This window comes from Diabrotica virgifera, chromosome 10, assembly GCF_917563875.1.
Source record: "Diabrotica virgifera virgifera chromosome 10, PGI_DIABVI_V3a".
Lineage (NCBI taxonomy): Eukaryota > Metazoa > Arthropoda > Insecta > Coleoptera > Chrysomelidae > Diabrotica > Diabrotica virgifera.
This window is the reverse complement of record NC_065452.1, coordinates 129243509-129267367: the sequence shown is the minus strand read 5'-3', so window position 1 is coordinate 129267367 and position 23859 is coordinate 129243509. Positions and strand designations below refer to the sequence as shown.

Here is a 23859-nt window from a genome sequence, read left to right as displayed (position 1 = left end):
TTACAATTCACGTCACATCTGCTCAGCGCGGTAAAGTTCCAACGAGACTGGTTCCCTACATACTCCACACAGAGTAAATGTAAATCAAAAATGAATAACCATTTTCAATTTCGTTGCAAAACGAAAATACAGCCGAACCATATTCCAGTCCAATCAGAGAGTGCTGCAAGCACCTCTACCGGTTTCGAAACTTATTAGTCTCTCATCAGGAGGCACATATGCTGCTCTCCCTGATCCAACCAAAACAAACCCCAGCGTGCAGTCCCGAATTGCAACGAACGAAATGGCATAGATGCCCTAGCGGCAACTGCTAGCAAAAGACTAAGTTTTCACTCTAATGGCATATAACATATCCCACCAGAATGAAAACAATGGGAACCTTCTCTGGTTACACCTCCGAGGCTTCTACAATTTGCAAGCCATACGGATGCTGAGACTAAGGAAGATGAGGGAATTCTACAATTTACAATTCACGTCACATCTGCTCAGCGCGGTAAAGTTCCAACGAGACTGGTAAGGGAACCAGTCTCGTTGGAACTTTACCGCGCTGAGCAGATGTGACGTGAATTGTAAATTGTAGAATTCCCTCATCTTCCTTAGTCTCAGCATCCGTATGGCTTGCAAATTGTAGAAGCCTCGGAGGTGTAACCAGAGAAGGTTCCCATTGTTTTCATTCTGGTGGGATATGTTATATGCCATTAGAGTGAAAACTTAGTCTTTTGCTAGCAGTTGCCGCTAGGGCATCTATGCCATTTCGTTCGTTGCAATTCGGGACTGCACGCTGGGGTTTGTTTTGGTTGGATCAGGGAGAGCAGCATATGTGCCTCCTGATGAGAGACTAATAAGTTTCGAAACCGGTAGAGGTGCTTGCAGCACTCTCTGATTGGACTGGAATATGGTTCGGCTGTATTTTCGTTTTGCAACGAAATTGAAAATGGTTATTCATTTTTGATTTACATTTACTCTGTGTGGAGTATTAGGGAACCAGTCTCGTTGGAACTTTACCGCGCTGAGCAGATGTGACGTGAATTGTAAATTGTAGAATTCCCTCATCTTCCTTAGTCTCAGCATCCGTATGGCTTGCAAATTGTAGAAGCCTCGGAGGTGTAACCAGAGAAGGTTCCCATTGTTTTCATTCTGGTGGGATATGTTATATGCCATTAGAGTGAAAACTTAGTCTTTTGCTAGCAGTTGCCGCTAGGGCATCTATGCCATTTCGTTCGTTGCAATTCGGGACTGCACGCTGGGGTTTGTTTTGGTTGGATCAGGGAGAGCAGCATATGTGCCTCCTGATGAGAGACTAATAAGTTTCGAAACCGGTAGAGGTGCTTGCAGCACTCTCTGATTGGACTGGAATATGGTTCGGCTGTATTTTCGTTTTGCAACGAAATTGAAAATGGTTATTCATTTTTGATTTACATTTACTCTGTGTGGAGTATGAAGGGAACCAGTCTCGTTGGAACTTTACCGCGCTGAGCAGATGTGACGTGAATTGTAAATTGTAGAATTCCCTCATCTTCCTTAGTCTCAGCATCCGTATGGCTTGCAAATTGTAGAAGCCTCGGAGGTGTAACCAGAGAAGGTTCCCATTGTTTTCATTCTGGTGGGATATGTTATATGCCATTAGAGTGAAAACTTAGTCTTTTGCTAGCAGTTGCCGCTAGGGCATCTATGCCATTTCGTTCGTTGCAATTCGGGACTGCACGCTGGGGTTTGTTTTGGTTGGATCAGGGAGAGCAGCATATGTGCCTCCTGATGAGAGACTAATAAGTTTCGAAACCGGTAGAGGTGCTTGCAGCACTCTCTGATTGGACTGGAATATGGTTCGGCTGTATTTTCGTTTTGCAACGAAATTGAAAATGGTTATTCATTTTTGATTTACATTTACTCTGTGTGGAGTATAAGGGAACCAGTCTCGTTGGAACTTTACCGCGCTGAGCAGATGTGACGTGAATTGTAAATTGTAGAATTCCCTCATCTTCCTTAGTCTCAGCATCCGTATGGCTTGCAAATTGTAGAAGCCTCGGAGGTGTAACCAGAGAAGGTTCCCATTGTTTTCATTCTGGTGGGATATGTTATATGCCATTAGAGTGAAAACTTAGTCTTTTTTCTAGTATTTTATTATTTTCGTCTCGGATACATCTAATCTGATAAAAATCTTTTGCTTTCTTTGCTCTCTGTTTGGATATTTTATATATCTTCGTTTCGCCTTCCCTGGTATCAAGTTACTCGTATAGGTTTGAATACGGTTCTGCTTTGGCTTTTGCTACTGCTACTTTCGCTTCCTTTTTCGCCACCATATAGTTTTGAAGATCTGTGTCGGATCTGGTTTCTTGCCACTTTTTATATAATTTTCTCTTCTCTTTTACTTTTCCTTGTACTTCGTTTGACCACCACCAAGTCTCTTTATCCTCAAACTTTTTTCCTGACGTTTTCTCAAGTATTTCAATAGCAGTATCTCTAATACTACTGGCCATTTTTCTCCAAATTGTATTAGGGCTTCCTTTCATGTTCCAACATATTTTTTCTACTATTCTTCTCCTGAATAGACCTTCTTTCTCATCTTTCAGCAGCCACCACTTGATTTTTTGTGGTCCTCTCCGATATGTTTGTTTAGTTTCGCTTTTTACTTCGATGTCTAGAACAAGCATCTTATGTTGTTGGCTTACTGTCTCACTAACTATTACCTTGCAGTCCTGGCATTTACGTATGTCTTCTTTCCTTATCATGAAGTAGTCTATTTGGGATTGATGTTGTCCACTTTTGTAGGTAATAAGTTGAGTTTCTCTCTTTTTAAAGAATGTGTCAACAATCGCCATATCCAATTCTGTTGCTAATTCAAGCATGTCATCTCCAGCTTCATTTCTAGTTCCAAAACCTAATCCCCCATGTATTGTTTCATATCCTGTCTTGGTTTGGCCCACATGTGCATTGAAATCACCTCCTATTATAACTTTCTCCTTTGATGGAATATCACTCAGTACGTCTTCTAATTGATCATAGAAAGCTCTTCTTTCATTCTCACCCAGACCTGTTTGGGGAGCATACACACACAACATTCAATACCTCTTTATCAATTACAAATTTCACTGACATCATTCTATCACTCGTTCTTACAACTTCTACTACGTTATCTTTCATTTCACTATCAGCAATTATACCAACTCCATTTCTAGTGTTACTACATACCACAATTTGTATCCTTCACCTAGTCCTTTCGCCCTTTGTCCTTTCCACCTAGTCTCTTGAATACAAGCAATTTGAACTCTTCTTCGTTTGAGCGCATCCACTAACTCCAGACTCTTACCTGTAAGACTGCCAAGATTCCACGACCCTATCCTGATTTTTCTAACCTGAAATGGTGTTCCCCCTGAGATAGTCCTCACCCGGAAATCCGAACGGAGGCTCATTTTACTTACGGCACATTTTACCTCAGGAGACGCCATCATTTCAGTATAAGTTTTTTATATCATTGGAGAAGGTCTTTTCATTATTATGGCCTGAAAAGATTTTGTTTGGATATTTGATGCCTGAATGCCTTTTCTATCAGCACCATACCCTGCCCTGCACGTTTAGCCAATACACCACCAATGCAACCAAAGTGCAGTATTACCCCACACCCGCCTGCATTTTTCTGTATAGGCCAGGATCCCTACTGTAAGGACTGCCCTATAAGCCAATGTATTGTTGCCCGTATCCCGCCACTAGGAGGCACGTACTTTATTCGAGATACGCAAACAAGGCTAAATATCCACGGTTTATTAATTACCGAACATAAAGCAACACAAAACATAAATATTAGAAGATGTTAAAGCTAAAAAAAGATTTTAATTCATTCACATAATGTAAAACAAAAAATTAATAAACTGTTATACGTTATACGTGATCAGCACGCTAATAACCGGCAAAATAACGCAAAAGATGGAAAACATATTAACTTGTGAAATAAAAAGAAATGAAACTATCAAAGGTGGGAAATTTAGCCATAAAAACCTATTAACTTACATTATACCTATTTATTGTTTTTCACCTTTAGACGTATCAGAGGAGCATGTCAACTAAAATTGTCACTGTCAGAGTGGCAGTGGCCAAACTTGTCCGATACGTCTAAAGGTGGAAAATAATAAATAGAATGTAAATTTACAGGTTTTTATCGCTAAATATCCCAACTCTACTAGTTCCATTTCTTTTTTATCTCACAACATATGCATTTTCCATCTTTTGCGTTATTTTTGCCGGTTATTAGCGCGCTCATCACTGTATACCTACTATTTACTGCAATTTCATTAACGATAATTCTTCATTTTTTCATTATTCAAAACATACGTTTATAGGATTTTCGTTAATTTTAACAATCATTAATATTAGGATTTGGGGTGACACCACCGATTACCGCCCCGGGTGTCACCCATGCTACGCCACTGATAACGACACACTTTGTGAAAGTGGGGAAATATAGAATGTGGAGCACCTGAGAGTATGCAGATTTTGCCCATCACAGTGCACCCTCGATGATCTATGGCTCGCAAATACAAAGGGTGTAGATGTAGCCCGGGTAGCCCGATACTGGGCAGAAAAATTGTAGTCGGATCCAGACTCGAAAAAATAACGTTCAATTCAGTAAGAGGAAACATGTTCTTTTATGAACTCTAAACAATATTATACCAATCACTAAAGAAATGTTCAGATTCGCGATCTCCTGTACAACAATAGCCAGTTAAATTGTTTCCATAAGTAATCGGGACCATTGGACCATAAGAAGAAAAAAATTATCTACAGCAACCACTACTGCATATATGCCTCGTTTTATCATAGTTACCTGCTTGTCGTTCAAGATTCTGGATTTCTTTATAGTGAACAGCTTAAACAAGTTTTTTTCGATATGGGATTTGACATACATAGGAAAATTCTAATAATTAAAAGCTAAGATATACGTAGGATACCTATAGTTACAAAGAGCCAAAAGTGTAGGGTAGTTTAAGCTGTTGAGAAGTAAATTAGATATCCATTCACATGGTCATCTAGGTCCCACAAAGATGTAATGAATAAAAAATATATCAACAAAATGATTTTTTTTTTTTTTGAAAAGTTAGAGGTAGAGAACAATTTACTAATGTTTTCACCAAGATTCATTTATAAAATTCCATTCAAATAATGAAATTCTTTGTTGTCTCGTTAGTGTGAGTCTCATAGCCCGAGGGACCGATTTTTTATGGCAGTTAACGTGTTAATGGAGTGTTTTCTCTCCTATTCTAAGATGTACTAAAGTATGTGACCAGTTATACACCAATATTTAAACATCGTTAATGTGCGCTTTATTAAAGAATATATAAACAATATTTCTAACGATGTAGTACGATATCGTTAAATTATAGCTAAAACTATTAGAAACATATCAATTATCACTTATTGACTCAAAATATTCATAACCAATCAAACCTTCATCTTATTTATTGGATTTAGCATAGTTGCCATCTACCGAGCTTAGCGTAAACTCAAAGACAGCCAGAATTATTAATTCCACCTGATTCCACCGTTGCCGATTGAGTACAGAAGTACTGTTGTCGACTTTTTACTTTTAACTGCTTTTAACCCAAATTCACATTGTTAACATCTGAGGGTTGGAAAATGTTTGTTTATTGAATGTCTCATTGTTGATCGTATTAAAATATCGTGTTTTTTACAAAATTTAATCAAGTTCAGTGTCAAGTATGTTAAAAATATTATGATTCCAGTGGCAACGGTGTAGTTTTATTAGGCAACAGAGCTCCTCTAGTGTATTTCGTCTATCCCTTTAGTCTTAATTATTTTAATATATATTTTGTCTTAGCAGCAAGAACATGGAAGACTTATTTGAAAGTTTCCCCGAAGATATAAAATGTTGGGGAAAAATTAAAGACCTTATGGATCTAGAAGCAGGTACGATGTGTTGATTTTAAGCGATTGATGTAAATTTTGGAATGTTTTTAAAAATAACTTGATAAGACTTATGTTTTCTCATCATTTTTTAAAAATAAACAATTTTTCATTATCTGTACAACTAAAACTAGTCTTAAAGGCCAATTATTACTTTACGATGAAAAAAATGAAGTACTTAGAAGACATAGTTTTTGACTATTTGCCTATTAGTATCCTCCAGTTTCTATTAATTCTTTAGCTCTTTGTTTTTCTGATGAAAGCAATAACATTTTAGGGAATGCAAGTCAGATGCAATAAAAGTATTTAGAAGCAATCTTTAATGTTTTATTTATTTAATTTATTCACCAATATGCAACCTCAAAGTCATTTTTTCTTCAATTTATAAATATATTTTTGAGTACTTTTTTTGTTTTGATCATAGTTTACACAACAGATGGACATTAACATGTTCCCTTCTTGTTCTAAAAAATAGTCAAATGCCCCCTAGATTATTCTAATTACTATTTTCATTCATCATCATTCATAATATTAAATATATATGTACATATTTTGCATTTTCTGTAGAAGTCTCTATCCTATGTTGTTAAGGATGATGGAAGAAGTTAACATTAAAGTAAATTATTGATAGTTGCAGTTATTCTCATATTTTTAGCATAAAATTACTAACAAATGATTTTTGATAAAAGAAGCATTTTCAATAATTTACCAGTATTTCTAGCAAAATTAATAACAATGGGTTAAATTTGTCTTAAATATATGTCAATAAAGAAAACTCATTAGGTAAGTTTTTTAAGTGTACATAAAATATTTTTGTTTTTCATTTAAAAAGTGTACTTATTGTCCCATCATCACCATCATTTTAAAAATAGTACTAAGTATATAGGAAACTAAATTATATATTTTATATATAATATTTATATATGTTTTATACATATAATACTTGACTAAATCTCAACACTAGCTGAATTTAAATAGCTTTTTCTCTTGTTTATTTTCACTTGATTTTTGTTTAGATTTCATGTTGATCATTGTGGTCTTATTTTATTACACAGTGGCCAATCTAGACATTTGCCTTGGAGAGGAACTTACCTTAGGGAGGAGGTACTTCCAATGAAACACAAACCAAAAGACATAAAAATATAAACCCAACCTACATAAAAAAACAAATAACTTAGTTATAAATTTGTCTGTCTATGGTTTAAATTTCATTCCAGCTAATACTTATTTGTTTCAACATATTTTTTCCTTAATTTTGGACCTTGTTGGGGGATTCCCACATTGCATAGATCTAGCACTGCTGTTTCATTAAAAGTCACCCCTCCCAAGAAAATTTCTAGATCCACCATTGATTGAAATTGGATACCATATACATCAAAATTTAAGTGAATCATTCAATGAATCAACTGCATGTATGTTTTGCAGTTTTCATGTATGTTTAGCAGTTTTCTTGCAAAAGTCTTAGTAATTTATGGTAGAATATACAGCAAATTTTTCAAATTTATAGATGATGAACTAAGAAATGATGACAAGAGTGTTTCAAGTGTTCAGTTGCTCCCAAGGCAAAAAGTGATGATGTATGGCTTGATTCCCAAAGTGGAGCAAAGAATTTATGTAAAGTGTAAAGAGTGTAGACTGGTCTTTAATCCAAGGGACATTTTGTCACATAAGGTGTGTCCAGGAAGATCCCATAGCTACTCTTCAAATAATTTAAAGAAGAAAGTCAAAAGTAAAACTATTCCCCCCAAAAAGACTCAGACTAATCTACCTCCACCTCCACTTTTCAAGGTAAGTAAACTGTTTTTAGGATGTTATTAGAGGACAACATAGTTTGGTTTTTAAAACTATTTTGCTAATCCAAATAATATTAAACAATGTATTGTGTATTATCTTAACACTAGAAAGTCGGGCTTAGCATACCTACCTAGAAAGCCGGAAGGGATCATTTTGGCCCCACGTTCTTTAATCAATTAAAACTCAGTTTAAAGAAATTAAATCTACTCTAGACGATAGAATCTGATTTTATTTTTTACTTTCATTGTTTAACACATTCGCTGCCTATCAAAAACATGCCTACTAACAGTATCATAAAAAAATATAGAAATATAAATGAAAACAATTTAAACACTATTAAAACTAACTTAATGATGGTTAATTGGAACTTAAATACAACAAATATTGACACTATCTTTCATGAAATTATAACTACAGTACAACCTGTCATATCCGGACCTCCCGATATCCGGACGGTTCTGCGCCGTCCAGATCTACCGAAATCTACCGAGAAAGGTAGTCCTGCTGTTGGACAACGCATTAAAAGAAGAACTAAAAGATGGCGAAATAATGTATTATAGAAAGAATCTATAAAACGTGTCTGTGTCTATCGACGAAAGTTATTGACGGCGTTGATTACTGGAATGTATGAAGGAGAAAACGTTTCAGAGACTATAAAAGAAGTAGTGGTCTTGATATCCGGATTTTTTCATATCCGGATCGGTCTGTCGTCACATTGATCCGGATATGGCAGGTTTTACTGTAATTGCGAAAAAGAAATTAATAATACTGCGCCTATTCAGTCGTGTAAATATAAATCAAATATACCATGGTTTGATAATGAGGTGTTTAATCAAATTAGAATTCGTGATAAAACATATAAGGAGTTCAAAAATTGCCGGGAAAATGAGAAACAAAATAAATGGTCATTGTTTAAAACTCATAGAAACCATGTCATTAATTTATTAAAAGCTAAAAAAGATAAGTATTATCTGGAGAAAATTGATAGGTTTAAAAATGATCCAAACAAAATGTGGAAAACATTAAAAAATTTAATTAATGATAAAAACTTTGATATTCCTAGCTGTATATGTTTTGATATAGATGCGGAGCATAATGTATTAATAGAACGTTTGGAGATTGCAGAAAATTTTAACAAATATTTTGTCAGGAGTATAACAAATTTAATATTGTCGAAAATATTGATTCAATAAATTCCTGGACCAATACCAATAATAATTTATATTTAAATTTGAGTGAATTTAAACCACTGTCAATGTTAGACTTACGTAAAATAGTTTATAGTATGGACAACAAGTTCTCCATACATGAAATATTAAATTCAAGGATGGTGAGGGAAATTTTTGAATCAATTGGTCACGTTATACTGAATTTTATAAACACTTCTCTAATGACAGGTAAAATTCCTACACTTTTGAAAGTGAGTACAATTGTTCCTATTCAGAAGATTTTGAATACAAATAAAGCTAGTGAATTTAGCCCCATTAACACATTACCCCCAATTGAAAAAATATTAGAGATAGCAGTTTATGACCAACTACTAGAACACGTGGGAAAAAATTCAATTTTAATAAATAATCAGTCCGGTTTTCGACAGAAACATTCATGTGAGTCAGCTTTACAATTGACTCTCTGTAAACTTAAAAACGATATTGATAAAAACCGATACGTAGTAGGTGTTTTTCTTGATTGTAAAAGAGCCTTTGAAACCATTGATCGCCAAATACTCCTGACAAAACTACAAAATTATGGGTTTATAGGTAAAGTACACAAATGGCTAAGTGATTATCTTAGTGATAGGAAGATATATCCTTATATTGTATCTAAATGACATAGACCTATATGTAGAAAGTGAATTTATTAATCTTTTTGCAGATGATACTTTTGTAGCTTGTAGTGATACTAACCTTGAAGTAGCGATTCAAAAAATGAATAATACATTAGAAAAAATGGCTAAATACTTGGCATCAAATAAATTAAAATTAAATATTTTCAAAACTAAAGTCTGTCAATGTTAGTTTTGTTTTGTTGTTTACAACAAAACACAAATATAGCCAATTAAATACCGATAACATTCTGCTACAAGTAAAAAATGAAAAGATTGGTATTGTAAGATGTGTTAAATATTTGGGGTTTCAAATTGATAGTTGTTTGAATTTTGATCATCATTTTGATTATATTGTCCGTAAAATAACCAAAAAACTATATTTTTTAGCCGAATATCACAAAATATATCGACTCAAGCTAAAATTACAGTTTTTAATTCAATTATTCAGCCACATTTTGAGTACTGCGCAACTATATTGTATATGTTTAATTTAAATAAACTCAATCAACTACAAAATCGTGGCATGAGAATTATATTGAAAACAAATCGACTTACACCTGTATCATATATGCTACAGGTTTTAAATTGGTTTACAATTGAAGAGAAACTGTATTATTATACAATGATTTTGGTTTATAAAATACTTAATAATGTAGCTCCAGATTACTTTAAGCAGTTTATAGTGTACAATAAAAATGTGCATGATTATTCTACAAGAAATATGGGGAATATTTACATAGCAAAAACAAATTATAGAATGACGATGAATTCATTAGTATTCAGGGGTTTTAATGAGTTTAACGCTCTACCGGGTGAATTAAAAAATACGATGTCACTAAAATCTTTTAAAACCAAACTTAAGCTGTATATTAGAAACAAGTGATTAATACTTTATTATGTTAATTTTATGGGTGGGTATTGTATGGTAGTATATGTTGTAAAATGTATTTAAAGTTTGTTTCAATTTCATTTGATGTTGCTTAGTTATATTCGATTTTGTAAATTATTTGTAATATCTATTCTCTACATTGATTGTATATTAGGGTAACCTATTTAAATGAATAAATATCTATCTAGGCCTTTCATTCCGGATGGAATGTTTGCCGCTCTTACTTAGAGTTCTCTGATTCGCTTATTGCAGTGAATCACTCCGCATTCTTCTTGTGTGTTGTCAAAGATTGTTGTATGACTTGGCTTTCGTTACAATTTTCTTCCACTCATTTCGATGTGTGATTAATTCCCTCCAGTTTCTCACTTTCAGGATTTTGATACCTGTCATGACCTGGTTCTCAAATCTCTCTCTGGGTCTTTCAGTTTATGGCTTCCATCTGGTGATCTTCTTAATCTGCAGGTCATTTTTCCTTCTCTCTATGTGTTCCAGTAATCTCAGTCTCTAAGCAGGCACGTAGCCAAGGAAGGGGTCCATGGGGTCCGGACCCCTCCCAAAAGTTATTATTAATATTTTTAAAAAAGTGAACGTAATTATTATTATTTTTTACTAGGATTATTTCTGTTTTTATTCAGTGTACGGATCAACTTATATCCAATTTAAAAATCATTTACAAATTCCTTACAATTTTGGCAACTATACCTGTCACAAAAGGATAAATGAACGAAAGATAATAAGGACAATACTGGATCAGGTCAGAATCGAAGAACAAGAGTATAGAAGGTTAGAAGGAGAACGAATAAAGACATTTTAGAAGAATTAAATGGAGAAGATATAGTAAAGAAAATAAAAGTACAAAGAACCAAATGGCTGGGTCATATATGGAGACAAGTACGAGAATCAGTATCAAAAGCTATGGTATTATGGCAACCAGGAAGAAAACGGAGATGTGGTCGATCCAGATCGAAAGGGTTAACTGAAGTAGATGAGTACCTAAGAGAGCCGGAATTACAAAATGGAAAGAGAAGGCAATAGACCGGAAGAAATGGAAACATATTAGTGAACAAATACAATGATCATGGGGACTGATCCACCCCGTAAAAGGGATTTAGAAAGCGAAAACGACGAAACCCCACATGGGGTGTTAAGTCATATACTATATCTGTCACAACAGCTGGTGTAGAACCTTCATTCTCAACAATGAAGCCAGTAAAAACTTTATCCAGAAACGAAAGACTCAGTTTATTGGCTCTTTGTTCCATTTATTGGACCGTCGAAAGCCAGATATATAGATATCAAATCATCATTACAGATGTTACAGAGCGAATAGCATAGCTGAAGTGGAATTAGGCGGGCCATGTAGCCAGAATAAAGAACGGTGGTGAATCCAAAGAATTTCAGTGTGGAGACCACGAACAGACAGAAGAAGTAGAGGTAGACCACCTACACGATGGACAGACGACGTCAAAAGGATTGCTGGGAATTGGTTACAGGAAGCCCAAGATCGACAAAACTGGAAGAAATTAGGGGAGGCCTATGTTCAACTTTGGATGCAGCAGGCTGGATGATGATGATATATCAGATAACCAAAAATTATTGGGTAGACAGCTGAATAGAAGACCAGGTGTACTATTTTCTACGGAATCCTTTATTTCGTTAGTAATATAGATATGTCCCATCATCAGGGACACTAAAATGATATTAAAGATACAATGGTGAAATTAGGTATTACAAACAACCTATTTTACTAGGATGAAATTGTCGTCGTACAGATGTTATATCTTAGTAAAAAGTAGCAAACACTTGTTATTGCAATTTTTAAAATATTAAATTAGTTGATTCAAATTTTGCATATGGATCTTAAATTTATTCTGAATATTTTTTTCAATACCTTACCATCTAATCTAACAAAAATATTGAGTTGTGTTTGGACCCCCCTCAAGATCATTTTCTGGCTACGTGCCTGTCTCTAAGCTTTATTAAATCTAACTATATCTTCTCCCTTAATTATGTGTCTTAGTTCATGGTTCATTCCTCCCATTTCTCCGTTTTCCATTCTTATCAGGCCCATAACCTGTCTGAGGATTTTCCTTTCGAATATTCTTAAGTTTTCTTTATCTTTTTCTATGAGACACATTGTCTCAGCTACATAGGTAACTACTGGTTCTATTGCAACTCTGTATATGTTATGTTATGTATTTAGACTTTTTATATTCATTTTTAGTCAATATTTTACACAAAAACTGCTTGTTTAGTAGTTGGAGTTGTTCGGCAGAGCTTGTCAATGAGCTATTTATTATAATTTTTGAATTCCTGGAAAGTCATAATAGAGGAATGGGCTATATGGAATAACAATGATTGAATGCGAAAGAATGAGAACACCTATTGGAACCAATGAATAGAAGATAAGTGCATGTTTATAGCAGAAGAAAGAAGCTAAAAGTTCGATAGATTATATAGTACATACTAAAGAATTAACAAAGGTGATATAAAAAATTGAAACAAGAAGATAAGCAGAAATATATAAAATTTGAGAATGTCTGGAACAACTAGAAGTACCTAAAACATTAATCAGAATCATAGAAAGTACATATAATACAGTCAGAAAAAAAGTACACCTGAGAGGCCAAAGATCTAATGAATTCAAAATAAACAAAGGAATAAAACAGGGAGATATTATAAGCCCATTGTTGTTCGTCATATGAATCGACAGGATTATCTTCTTCTTCTTCTTTAAGTACCGTGCCCAAATTTTTAGGCGTGGGTAGCTTCCATAACAATTTGCCGATATCGTTCTCGATCTTGTGCGGCATGTAACAATTGATCTGCTGATAAGCCAGTCCATTGACGAAGGTTTCGGAGCCATGAATATTTCTTTCGACCAATTCCTCTTTTTCCGTCGATCTTTCCATTGAGTATTAACTGCAGCATCCTGTATCTGCTACCTCTCATTATATGCCCCAGATATTCAAGTTTTCTCTTTTTTATCATCTTCATTAAGTCACCTTCGCCTTGACCTACTCTGTTTGAAATGCGTTGAACCCAAGATATTCTGAGCATTCTACGATACGACCACATCTCAAAGGCTTCTAATTTGTTCATCATGTTAACCTTCATGATCCAGGTTTCACATCCATATAATAATACAGGATACACATAACATTTTAGGAACTTGATTCTTAGTTGTAAGTTCAGCTGAGAGTTGCTCAGAATTAAGTTTCATAAATGCTCCTCTTGCAATTTCTATACGAGTTTTAATTTCTTCATCCGGATTTAGTGTCTCGTTTATCCAACATCCTAGGTATTTAAAATGGTTAACTTTTGTTATTGATTCATCATTGACAATTAGTTGCATAGGGCCGACGTCTTGTTTACTAACCACATGTAACTTTGTCTTTGTTGCATTTATGTTAAGTCCGTTATTGGAGCATTCCCTAGTGACTCGATCTATAAGGAATTGAAGATCTTCGATATTTTCAGCCATGATCGCGGACAGGATTATAAAGAACCTCAAAACTAAAGAAGTAAACGTAATTACAATAATTGGATACAAGAATTTGCAACTCGTATTGTATTGGTAACGAACAATAAAAATAAAATGCAAAGGCTGGTGAATTTGTGGACTGACTAGATATTAAAAATGAAAATGGGGGTGAATATAAACAAAACAAGAATGATGATGGTTAATCAAAAGGAAAACCAAAATATTAAGGAGGCTAAATGTATTTAATGGAACGACATTATAAAAAATATCAAAATACGAATATCTGAACAGCATCGTGACAGAAGGTGGAAAAATAGACGCAAGATTAACAAATAGAGGAAATAAATCTACACGATTATACTACACAATTAATACAATGGGTACTAGGAAATATTATGTTATGCAGACGACGCTGCATTAATCACCGAGATAGAAGACAATCTCCAAAGATTAACACACATCTTCAATACAACAGCCAAGAAATACAATGTGATTATATCAGCAGAAAAAACCAAATGTATGACAACAAAATAATAAAGCAGCAAGCAAGGCTTAGATATCTGGGAATAGATATAACTAGTTACGGAGATGTTGAAGAAGTATGACAACAAAGCTTAAAAGCAAGTAAAGCTGCGGGATCTCTAAATGACACAATCTGGAAGAACAAATACCTAAGACAAGACACAAAAGCAAGAATCTATAAAGCAGCAGTTAGATCTATATTGTCATACACGGCGGAGACAAGACCTGATACATTTAAAACGAGACGACTACTAGAAACAACAGAGATCAAAATACTTCGACGAATATCAGGGAAAAGTCTGTTGGATAGGGAGAGAAGCGAAAACATAAGAAGAGCATGTATAGTAGAAAACATAAATGGATGGGTGACAAAACGGAAACAGGAGTGGAATGAACACATTAGTAGAATGGCTGAGGATAGGATAATACGAGTAGCACGAGATAAGTCACCAAATGGACGAAGAAGTATTGGCAGACCAAGAAAAAGGTGGTGCGATAATTTAAACAATTTAGGAGGCTAATATTGAAGAAAAAACAGGCTTTTAAGCCTACATACAAGAAGAAAGAAGAAGGTACTAGGAGACAAAGATGTAAAAATGGATGTCAAGAGAAACATTCACAATATTGTAGAGTACTGAGCAAAATGAATGAAATGGAAGAAATGTAAGTGAAGTGACAGAAATGTTCCAATGAAATAATGTGTGTAACTTTTAATCGAAGAAAATTATATATAACACCATAATTTGATAACCTGTTTATCAAAATGGTGTGTATTTTAAATATACAGTGTGTCCAATTAAGAAGGCATCATATCGATGGCTTAGTATGAAAACCTCGTATCTCATTCTACAGACAAACGTTGAAACTGAATTTGTGCATACTCTAACCTAAAAATAAAAAACTATCTTTACATATTTTTGATTCGGAGCACATTTAGATCGTTACACCTAAATTTTTCACATTATAATTTACGTTCGAGTATGCAGAAATTCAGTTAAACCTACGTTAGTGCAGCGGGGTGTGGCACACCCCAGCCGGAAATATTTTGGTGTTCTTTGTTGACATATTCAGAAATATATTATGTATTTGTATGTTTGTAATTTACTGTTAGTTTTAGATCAATGCAATAAACGCATTTAGTAAAGATTACGCTTATCTTACATGTAATTACTACCTAGGTGGTGTTTGTAAGTTTTAATAAATAAATAAATAAATAAATCTTATTTCTGCGACTTATTTGATTTTTTCAAATTTTTCTTTGTACTCTTGATTATTTTTTTTGGGTTCTACACACCCCACCGCACTAACTGAGTAATATTTAACCACCAAACTAACGCAGGGTTAAAAGTCTCTCCTGTAAAATTGTCTGTAAAATAAGATACCGAGGTTTTCATACTAGGCCAACGATATGGGAAACCTTTTTTATTTTTAGTTTTATGAAAAAGTTATTCTTTATAAAAAGTTCTGCATGTTCTAGAACCCGAAAATACAGTTATCAAATATTAAATTTTTTTTTTTTGGTCATGTACGAGGTTTGTCAAAAATATAGGTTATGGATTTTGTTAACGATTACATAAAATTCATATTTTTGACAAACTGTGTATATGAATAGAAAAATTTAATATCTGATGATTACATTCTCGATTTTAGACCATTCAGAACTTTTTATAAGGAATAAATTTTTTTTCATAAACTTAAAAATAAAAAAGTTTTCCAAATGGTGCAGACTTAATTGGACACTATGGGTAATTTTTTTATTTTTAATTTTATGAAAAAAAAAGTTATTCTTTATAAAAAGTTCTGAATGATCTAAAATCGAGAATGCAATCATCAGATATTACATTTTTTAGTCATAAAAACGGTTTGTCAAAAAATTGAATTTTATGTAAGATTTGATGATATCCATAATTCTTATTTTTTGACAAACCTTATATGACTGGAAAAATGTTATATTTGATGTTTGCATTTCAGGTTTTAAAACATGCAGAACTTTTTATAAAGAATAACTTTTTTTCATAAAACTAAAAATAAATAAGTTTCCCATATGTTGTAACGTTCCTGTTTTCTTTAAGAAAAATTTCTCACTCGTGTTCAAAATTTTTCTGATGGATGAGAGTAGTGTGTAACGTTACAAACGTCACATCTTTGCTATTTTATTTTGAAATAATTATCTTATTCTATTTTCTTTAATATTTCATTAATAATTTTCTGCTATTTGTTTTATCTGTTTTCTTCATTAAAAACTCGTTGGCGCCCTCTTTTATTATCCTCTATTTACTATATCTCTTTTCATTTAAATCATCAACTGAACATACTGAACAGACGGTAGAGAAAAGACGGTAAAGTAGAAACATTCCCAAAAAACTAGCTGATGAAAATCAAAAGATAGTACCACTGGAAACAGACTCGGCAATGCAAACGGTTAACGAAAATAAAATAACGCACACAAAAGAAAGAAAGAATCTCGATAAGAAGAAAAGAACGAAATCCATTAGAATGGGATCTTGGAATATTAGAACCATGCTAGCAGTAGGTAAGATGCAAGAAATAGCCATTGAAATGAAAAAATACGAACTAGAAATCCTAGCCCTACAAGAAATACGATGGAAGAAAGAAGGAAAAATTGAGAAGAAAAACTTTAGCATATACTATGCGGGAGAAAACAAACAGGGAACCAATGGTACGGCATTTATGGTGAACAAAAAAATGAGGGAAAAAGTGATACAATTCAAAGCAGTTAATGGAAGGATATCTTACATAAGAATAGAAAATAAACAAGCCAACATCTCGATAGTCAATTGCTACGCACCCACGGAAGAAGCAAGCCAAGAAGATAAAGCAGAATTCTACGACATCCTGGAAGAAACCTGTGAAAATATTCCGAGGAATGATATATTAATAATATTGGGTGACTTCAATGCAAAGATCGGAAAGGAGGACTATAATAGTAATGTAGCGGGCAAAGAAACCATTCATGACACTACGAACGACAATGGAGGAAAAATCTGCAACCTAGCAGCAGCAACAAACGCATATATAGTTAGTACTAGGCATAAACATAAAAAAGAACACAAAATAACATGGATGATACCAGGAAGAATGGATGGAAACCAAATAGATCATATTCTTATTTCGAAAAAGTGGACACAAATAGTACAAGACGTAAGGTCATATAGAGGGGCAAATGCGGACACTGATCACATATTGTTGATAGCAAAACTTAAGATGAAAATAATCAAAGCAAACTGAAAACGCAAGAAAAAAAGCAACAATATACAGAACAACTGGAACAGAAACTGGGCAGGTACGAGAACATAGAAATAGAAGAGGAATGGAAAAACATTAAGAACAGCATAATAGAGACAGCAGAACAAATAATAGGATTCCAAAAAAACAAAGAATCGAAAGAATGGTTTGATGACGAATGTCACCAAAAAAGTCAATTGAAGCACCTCGCAAGAAACAAATGGCTACAGAGTGCCGAACAGCAACAATTGGACCAATATAGAAAAGAAAAACAAGAAGCATTGAAACTCTATAGAAGAAAGAAGAACACATGGATCATTGAACAAATGCAAGAATTAGAATCGAATAATAAAGACAACAAGAAATTGTTCGAATACATAAAACAACAATACAACACCAAAAAAACTCACAAAAATAAACAAAAAAGATTGGGAAAAACATTTCACGAACCTATACAACAACAACAAGGCAGATTCAAAGGATGAGGATATAAGAGATAACAGAGATGAAAAGGAAGGTGCACCTACTTATCAGGAATTCATGGAGGTACTAAAACAACTAAAAGTAAACAAAACGCCAGGGCCAGATGAAATCAACAACGAACTGATCATCAACGGAGGAGAGGAGCTCACGAAGCGAATGCACAAGTTAATGGTTACAATTTGGAAGGACGAAAGCATGCCCATAGAATGGAAAAATGGGCATATCACACCAATCTTTAAGAAAGGAGATCCAACTAAGTGCTGCAACTACAGAGCAATTATGATACTAAATACAACGTATAAGATATTGACCACAATTATAAGAAACCGACTAAATCAATACACAGAAAAAATTATAGGACCATACCAACAGGGCTTTAGAAAAGGAAGATCAACAATAGATGCAATACACGTCCTAACACAAACAATTGAAAAAAGCTATGAACATGACGTAGAATTACACATACTATTCATCGATTTCCAACAGGCCTTCGACAGCATATACAGACAACAATTACTAAAAGAAATGAAAAAAATGGAGATACCGGCAAAATTAATAAGACTAACTAGAATGACAATGAAAGACTCAACAGCAAAAGTTAAAACAAATGAGGGAGATACAAACGACATAAAATAAAACTTGGGGTAAGACAAGGAGACAGTCTGTCAACGACACTATTCAATATCGCTCTAGAAGGAGTAATTAGGGACACAGGCCTGAAAAAGACAATTATTCAAAGCTCAACACAGATCATAGGATATGCGGATGACCTAGGACTGATAGCACGAGATAAAAAAAGACTAGAAGAGGCACTTTTAACCCTTGTAAGAGAAGCAAAGACGAGAGGATTAATAATCAATCAGAATAAAGCAAAATACCTTATAAGCACAAGAGACAATTTAAACAGAATAACAGAAATAAAGATAGGTGAAAATACATTCCAGAGAGTAGATTGCTTCAAATACCTGGGGGTGATGGTGGACGGCAAAAACGGAAGGAGTATAGAGATCAACGAAAGAATTAAAGCAGGTAATAGAGTATATTGGAAATACCACCGACTACTCAAGGACAAAAACCTGAGCAAAAAAACAAAATCAAAAATATATACAGCAGCAATTAGACCAGTGGAGCCTATGGAGCAGAAGTAATGTGCCTTACGAAAAAAGACGAAGAAAGGTTAAGAATAATTGAGAGAAAAATTTTGAGAAGAATACATGGCCCAGTGATGACAGAAACAGGGGAATATAGAAGGCTCATGAACCATGAAATAATAAATATAACTGAAGGAGAAGATATAGTAAAATTCATTAAAGCACAAAGACTCAGATGGTTTGGACACACACAAAGAAGAGGGGTAGAAGAACTGATCAGGAAGATAGTGAACTGGAGACCAGTAACAAATAGACCAAGAGGAAGACCAAAAAAAAGATGGGAAGATCAACTGCTAGGCGATATATCAAAGATGGAAATTGCAAACTGGAGAGAAAAGATTCAGGACCGGAGTGAGTGGAAGAAGATAGTAGAGAAGGCAAAAAAACTCACAACCTATGAACGGTGACCTAAAGGACACTGCGGACTAATCCACCGCGTGAAATGGATTAAAAAGAGCTCATAGTATTTGAGCGACCTATACTCTAACAAGAGTGAACGGTCCATATATATATTTACTATATCTCTTTTCATTTAAATCATCAACTGAACATACTGAACGTACCCCGTATATCCTTACTCTCTTGATATCTGTCTTTTAATACGGAACATGCCTGCCACCTAATACTATCGCTATCTTGGATGATTGGAGTATTATCTTCGGATATTGTTTCAATTAGCTGGGGTAGTCTATTGTCGTTTTCGTTTCACTGGCGCCCAACGTGGGGCCATCGTTCACCCTAGCTCAGCTCAGCTCTCAGGGTGTGTGTTCGTCTTGTCCTAATCTTAGATATGAACTCTGAAAATTTAGAATGGAAGCAAACAAAACAGTATTTTTAACTAATCATGTTTATTGTTCAATAAAGATATAATAAAAATATGACTTATTAAATGCATTAACAAATATATTCAAATTCTAGCCAAAAACTAACAATTCTTGGATTATACTTATGCATGGCTTGTGGTGTTGGTTCTATGGTAACTTCTTGATGTTGAATGGTACAGCTGTCGCCTTCTCGTGACCTGGGCTAGATGGACGGCCTCAGGTCAGTGCAGCTCTAGTTTACTGGTGGTGGTCGCTGCAGTCTAGCTGCGATGCATCCTGTCGTCTTTGCCTGATGAGTAGCATCACCGCTGATGTAGACGGCTTGAGGCTCCCGAAGGGAGCAAAGTTGATTTATCCCCAAAAACTAGAACACAAAACGTGTATAAGTTTTGACATCAAGAAGTAGAGACCAAAATGTGCCAAGTCTGCCATTCTTTTAAGAAATAATGGAAAGAGTGGCAGATGACAAGAATAAATTAAATGGAATTAAGATTGATACTACTAGTTAAAATTTGATTTACACGTGCATATATGAAAATTAGAAAGAAATAGGTATTTAAAACTGACCATGTGCTCGTAGACATGGAAGGTTAAGTATAGGAAAAAAATACTATAAAAACTATTATAAAAAGCTAGGTATGAAAAAATCACCCCAAGAGAATTATTAAAGTCTGGAAATAGATAGCTATTATCAGCCCTGTAATTGGCTTTTATACCAAAATTAATTTTCCACCACCATTTTGAGAATTGAGAGACGAAGTGTCACTGTCATGACAGTGCAACGTATGAAGTGGCAGGCATGTTCCGTATTAAAAGACAGATATCTAGAGAGTTTATTTATTTATTTTTTTTTATTTATTTATTGTTTATACATATGACCTGGCCTCTAGTGACTAATCCAGGTCGTTTGTTCCTGATGGGATTACAGATATTTTTTTTATATTTTTACATTTTTTACTAAACTACTAAATCTATTTTTACAATTTATTAACTAATTTGCCATAATCTATTAATTACATTTAACAAATACATTTAACAAATTTAAATAAACAATATACATTTGTTAACATATTTTTGGTACCATCAACTCCCTTCTAAGTTATGAAGACAGACTCTATTTTCAGAAGAGAGTTGGTAGTCTTTTTTTTTAAATTTAATGAATTATTTATTGAATTATTATTTTTATTTATTTAGTTTATATTGAATTATTATTATTATAATTGTAAATATCTATTTTTGAATTTATATTTTATTTTATTTATTTTAACTTTATCTTACTCAACTTCATCAGGGTTGGATTATTTGTTGTCTTCTTCTATTATTATAGATTTCTTGTTGTTTTTTAGATATTATTTCTGTTAGATTGTTTAATATTCCAAAATATTCTTCATTTTGTAATATATCTCTTATTTCAATTCTTTCTAATCTTCTTCTCATTTCTCTATGTTCTTCATTTTCTATAGTATTTTCACAATGTAACACTATATGTTCTGGTGTACCTAGTTCTCCACATTCACAATATGCATCATCTTTTAAGTTAATCTTTCCAAATATCTAGAGAGTAAGGATATACGGAGTACGTTCAGTATGTTCAGTTGATGATTTAAACGAAAAGAGATATAGTAAATAGAGGATAATAAAAGAGGGCGCCAACGAGTTTTTAACGAAGAAAACAGGTAAAACAAATAGAAAATTATTAATGAAATATTAAAGAAAATAGAATAAAATAATTATTTAAAAATGAAATAGCAAAGATGTGACGTTTGTAATGTTACAATGTGCCGACCTAATTGGACTTTTATATACAGGGTGTTTGGTAAAGAATGGGCCATAGCTTAACCTCAGGTTCCTGAGGTTAAAATAGGCCGATTTAAGCTAACTTACCTTAGTACAAAGTTTATAATAACCGAGATACAGGGTGTCAAAGTTAAACTTTTTTTTTATTTATTATTGAATATTTCCTGACAGGCATGAGATATCAACACGAAATTTGGTATGTGGGGGTTTTTCGGGACGAGAAAACTAAATTCCCAACCAAAAGTTATGTGTTGCCCAGAGGGCGCCACATACGCCTTTCAGCACTCATTTAATACGTTCAATTTTTTTTATCCGTGACTCCGTATAATTTTGACATTAAAATTTTTATTCCACTATTAGTATTACTTAAAAAAGGTATACCTCTTTCATCTCCCTAAACTCAACCGTTTACGAGATAAACGCATTTTAAATCTGCGGTGCAACATAATTTTTAGCATAATATCGTTGTAGTTACACCAGAAAAATAACAAACCATAAAATTATCCAAAAATGTATCGCAAATTTCTTCAAATGGAATTTGCGATGCAATGACTTAAATTTGAGAACTGGCACAATTATTATGGTTTTAAGTTATTTTTCGGGTGTAACTACAATGATATTATGCTAAAAATGATGGTGTATCGCAGATTTAAAATGCGTTTATCTCGAAAACGGTTGAGTTTAGGGAGATGAAAGAAGTATATCTTTTTTAAATAAAACTAATAGGAGAATAAAAATTTTAATGTCAAAATTATACAGAGTGAGGGATAAAAAAAATTGAACGTAATAAATGAGTGCTGAACGACCCAAAGAAACCCCACATATTTACCAAATTTCATGCTGTTATCTCATACCTGTCAGGCAATATTCAATAATAAATAAAAAAAAGTTTAACTTTGACACCCTGTATCTCGGTTATTATAAACTTTGTACTAAGGTAAGTTAGCTTAAATCGGCCTATTTTAACCTCAGGAACCTGAGGTTAAGCTATGGCCCATTCTTTACCAAACACCCTGTACAGGGTGGGCCAAAGAAAAGAGTCCATCTCGATATTTGGCAGTAGTTATTAGATTTTAAGGAAATGCCGAAATAGGTCGATTTTTATTATTAATACAATTTTTATATACAGAGAGGGTCTGTAATTTGGAATAAATTCAATATCTCAAGTACTAATTGTTTTTTTGAAAAATGCTAAGACCCGTCTATTAGTATTTCAAATTGTCCTTTTTGATATACAATAATAATGTATACAGGGTGTCCCAACTTAGAGATATGACGTCATCTTTGATTTTCTTAAATGGCAACATTGTCATTTTGATAGCTATTTTGGTAGGGTGTGTAAAGTTATACACAACTGCAAAATATCAAATTTTTATTCTCTACCATTTACAAGATAATAGAAAATAACAAAGTTATATCTGTAATTTGGAATAAATTCAATAATTAAAATACTAATTGCTTTTTTGAAAAATGCTCAGACCCGTCGATTAATATTTCAAATTGTCATTTTTGACATACAATAATAATGTATACAGGGTGTCTCAATTTAGAGATATGACGTCATCGTTGATTTTCTTAAATGGCAACACTGTCATTTTGATAGATATTTTGATAGCGTGTGTAAAGTTATACACAACTGCAAAATTTCAAATTTTTATTCCCTGCCATTTACAAGATAATAAAAAATAACAAAGTTATGAAAAACAAGTAATCAAATAACAATTGGAATTATTTCAATTAAGCAAATACTCATAATGTTGCCCTCAATTATTGTCAAATTGTCAATGGGCAACGTTATGAGAATTTGCTTAATTGAAATAATTAAATTCAATTATTATTTGTTTACTTGTTTTTCATAACTTTGTTATTTTTTATTATCTCGTAAATGGTAGGGAATAAAAATTTTAAACTTTGCAGTTGTGTAT

At 33.5% G+C, this 23859-nt stretch overlaps 1 protein-coding gene across 1 annotated transcript in view; it reads left to right on the top strand.

Moving 5' to 3' along the window:
- The first annotated feature begins 5548 nt into the window (after positions 1-5548).
- LOC114341113 (uncharacterized protein DDB_G0271670-like) overlaps positions 5549-23859 on the top strand; it is a 57983-nt gene continuing 39672 nt past the window's right edge. Inside the window, exons 1-2 of the mRNA XM_028291895.2 lie at positions 5549-5919; positions 7424-7704. Coding sequence (XP_028147696.1) covers positions 5841-5919; positions 7424-7704 — 360 coding nt within the window. The 5' untranslated portion in view covers positions 5549-5840. The remainder of the gene's footprint in view (positions 5920-7423; positions 7705-23859) is intronic.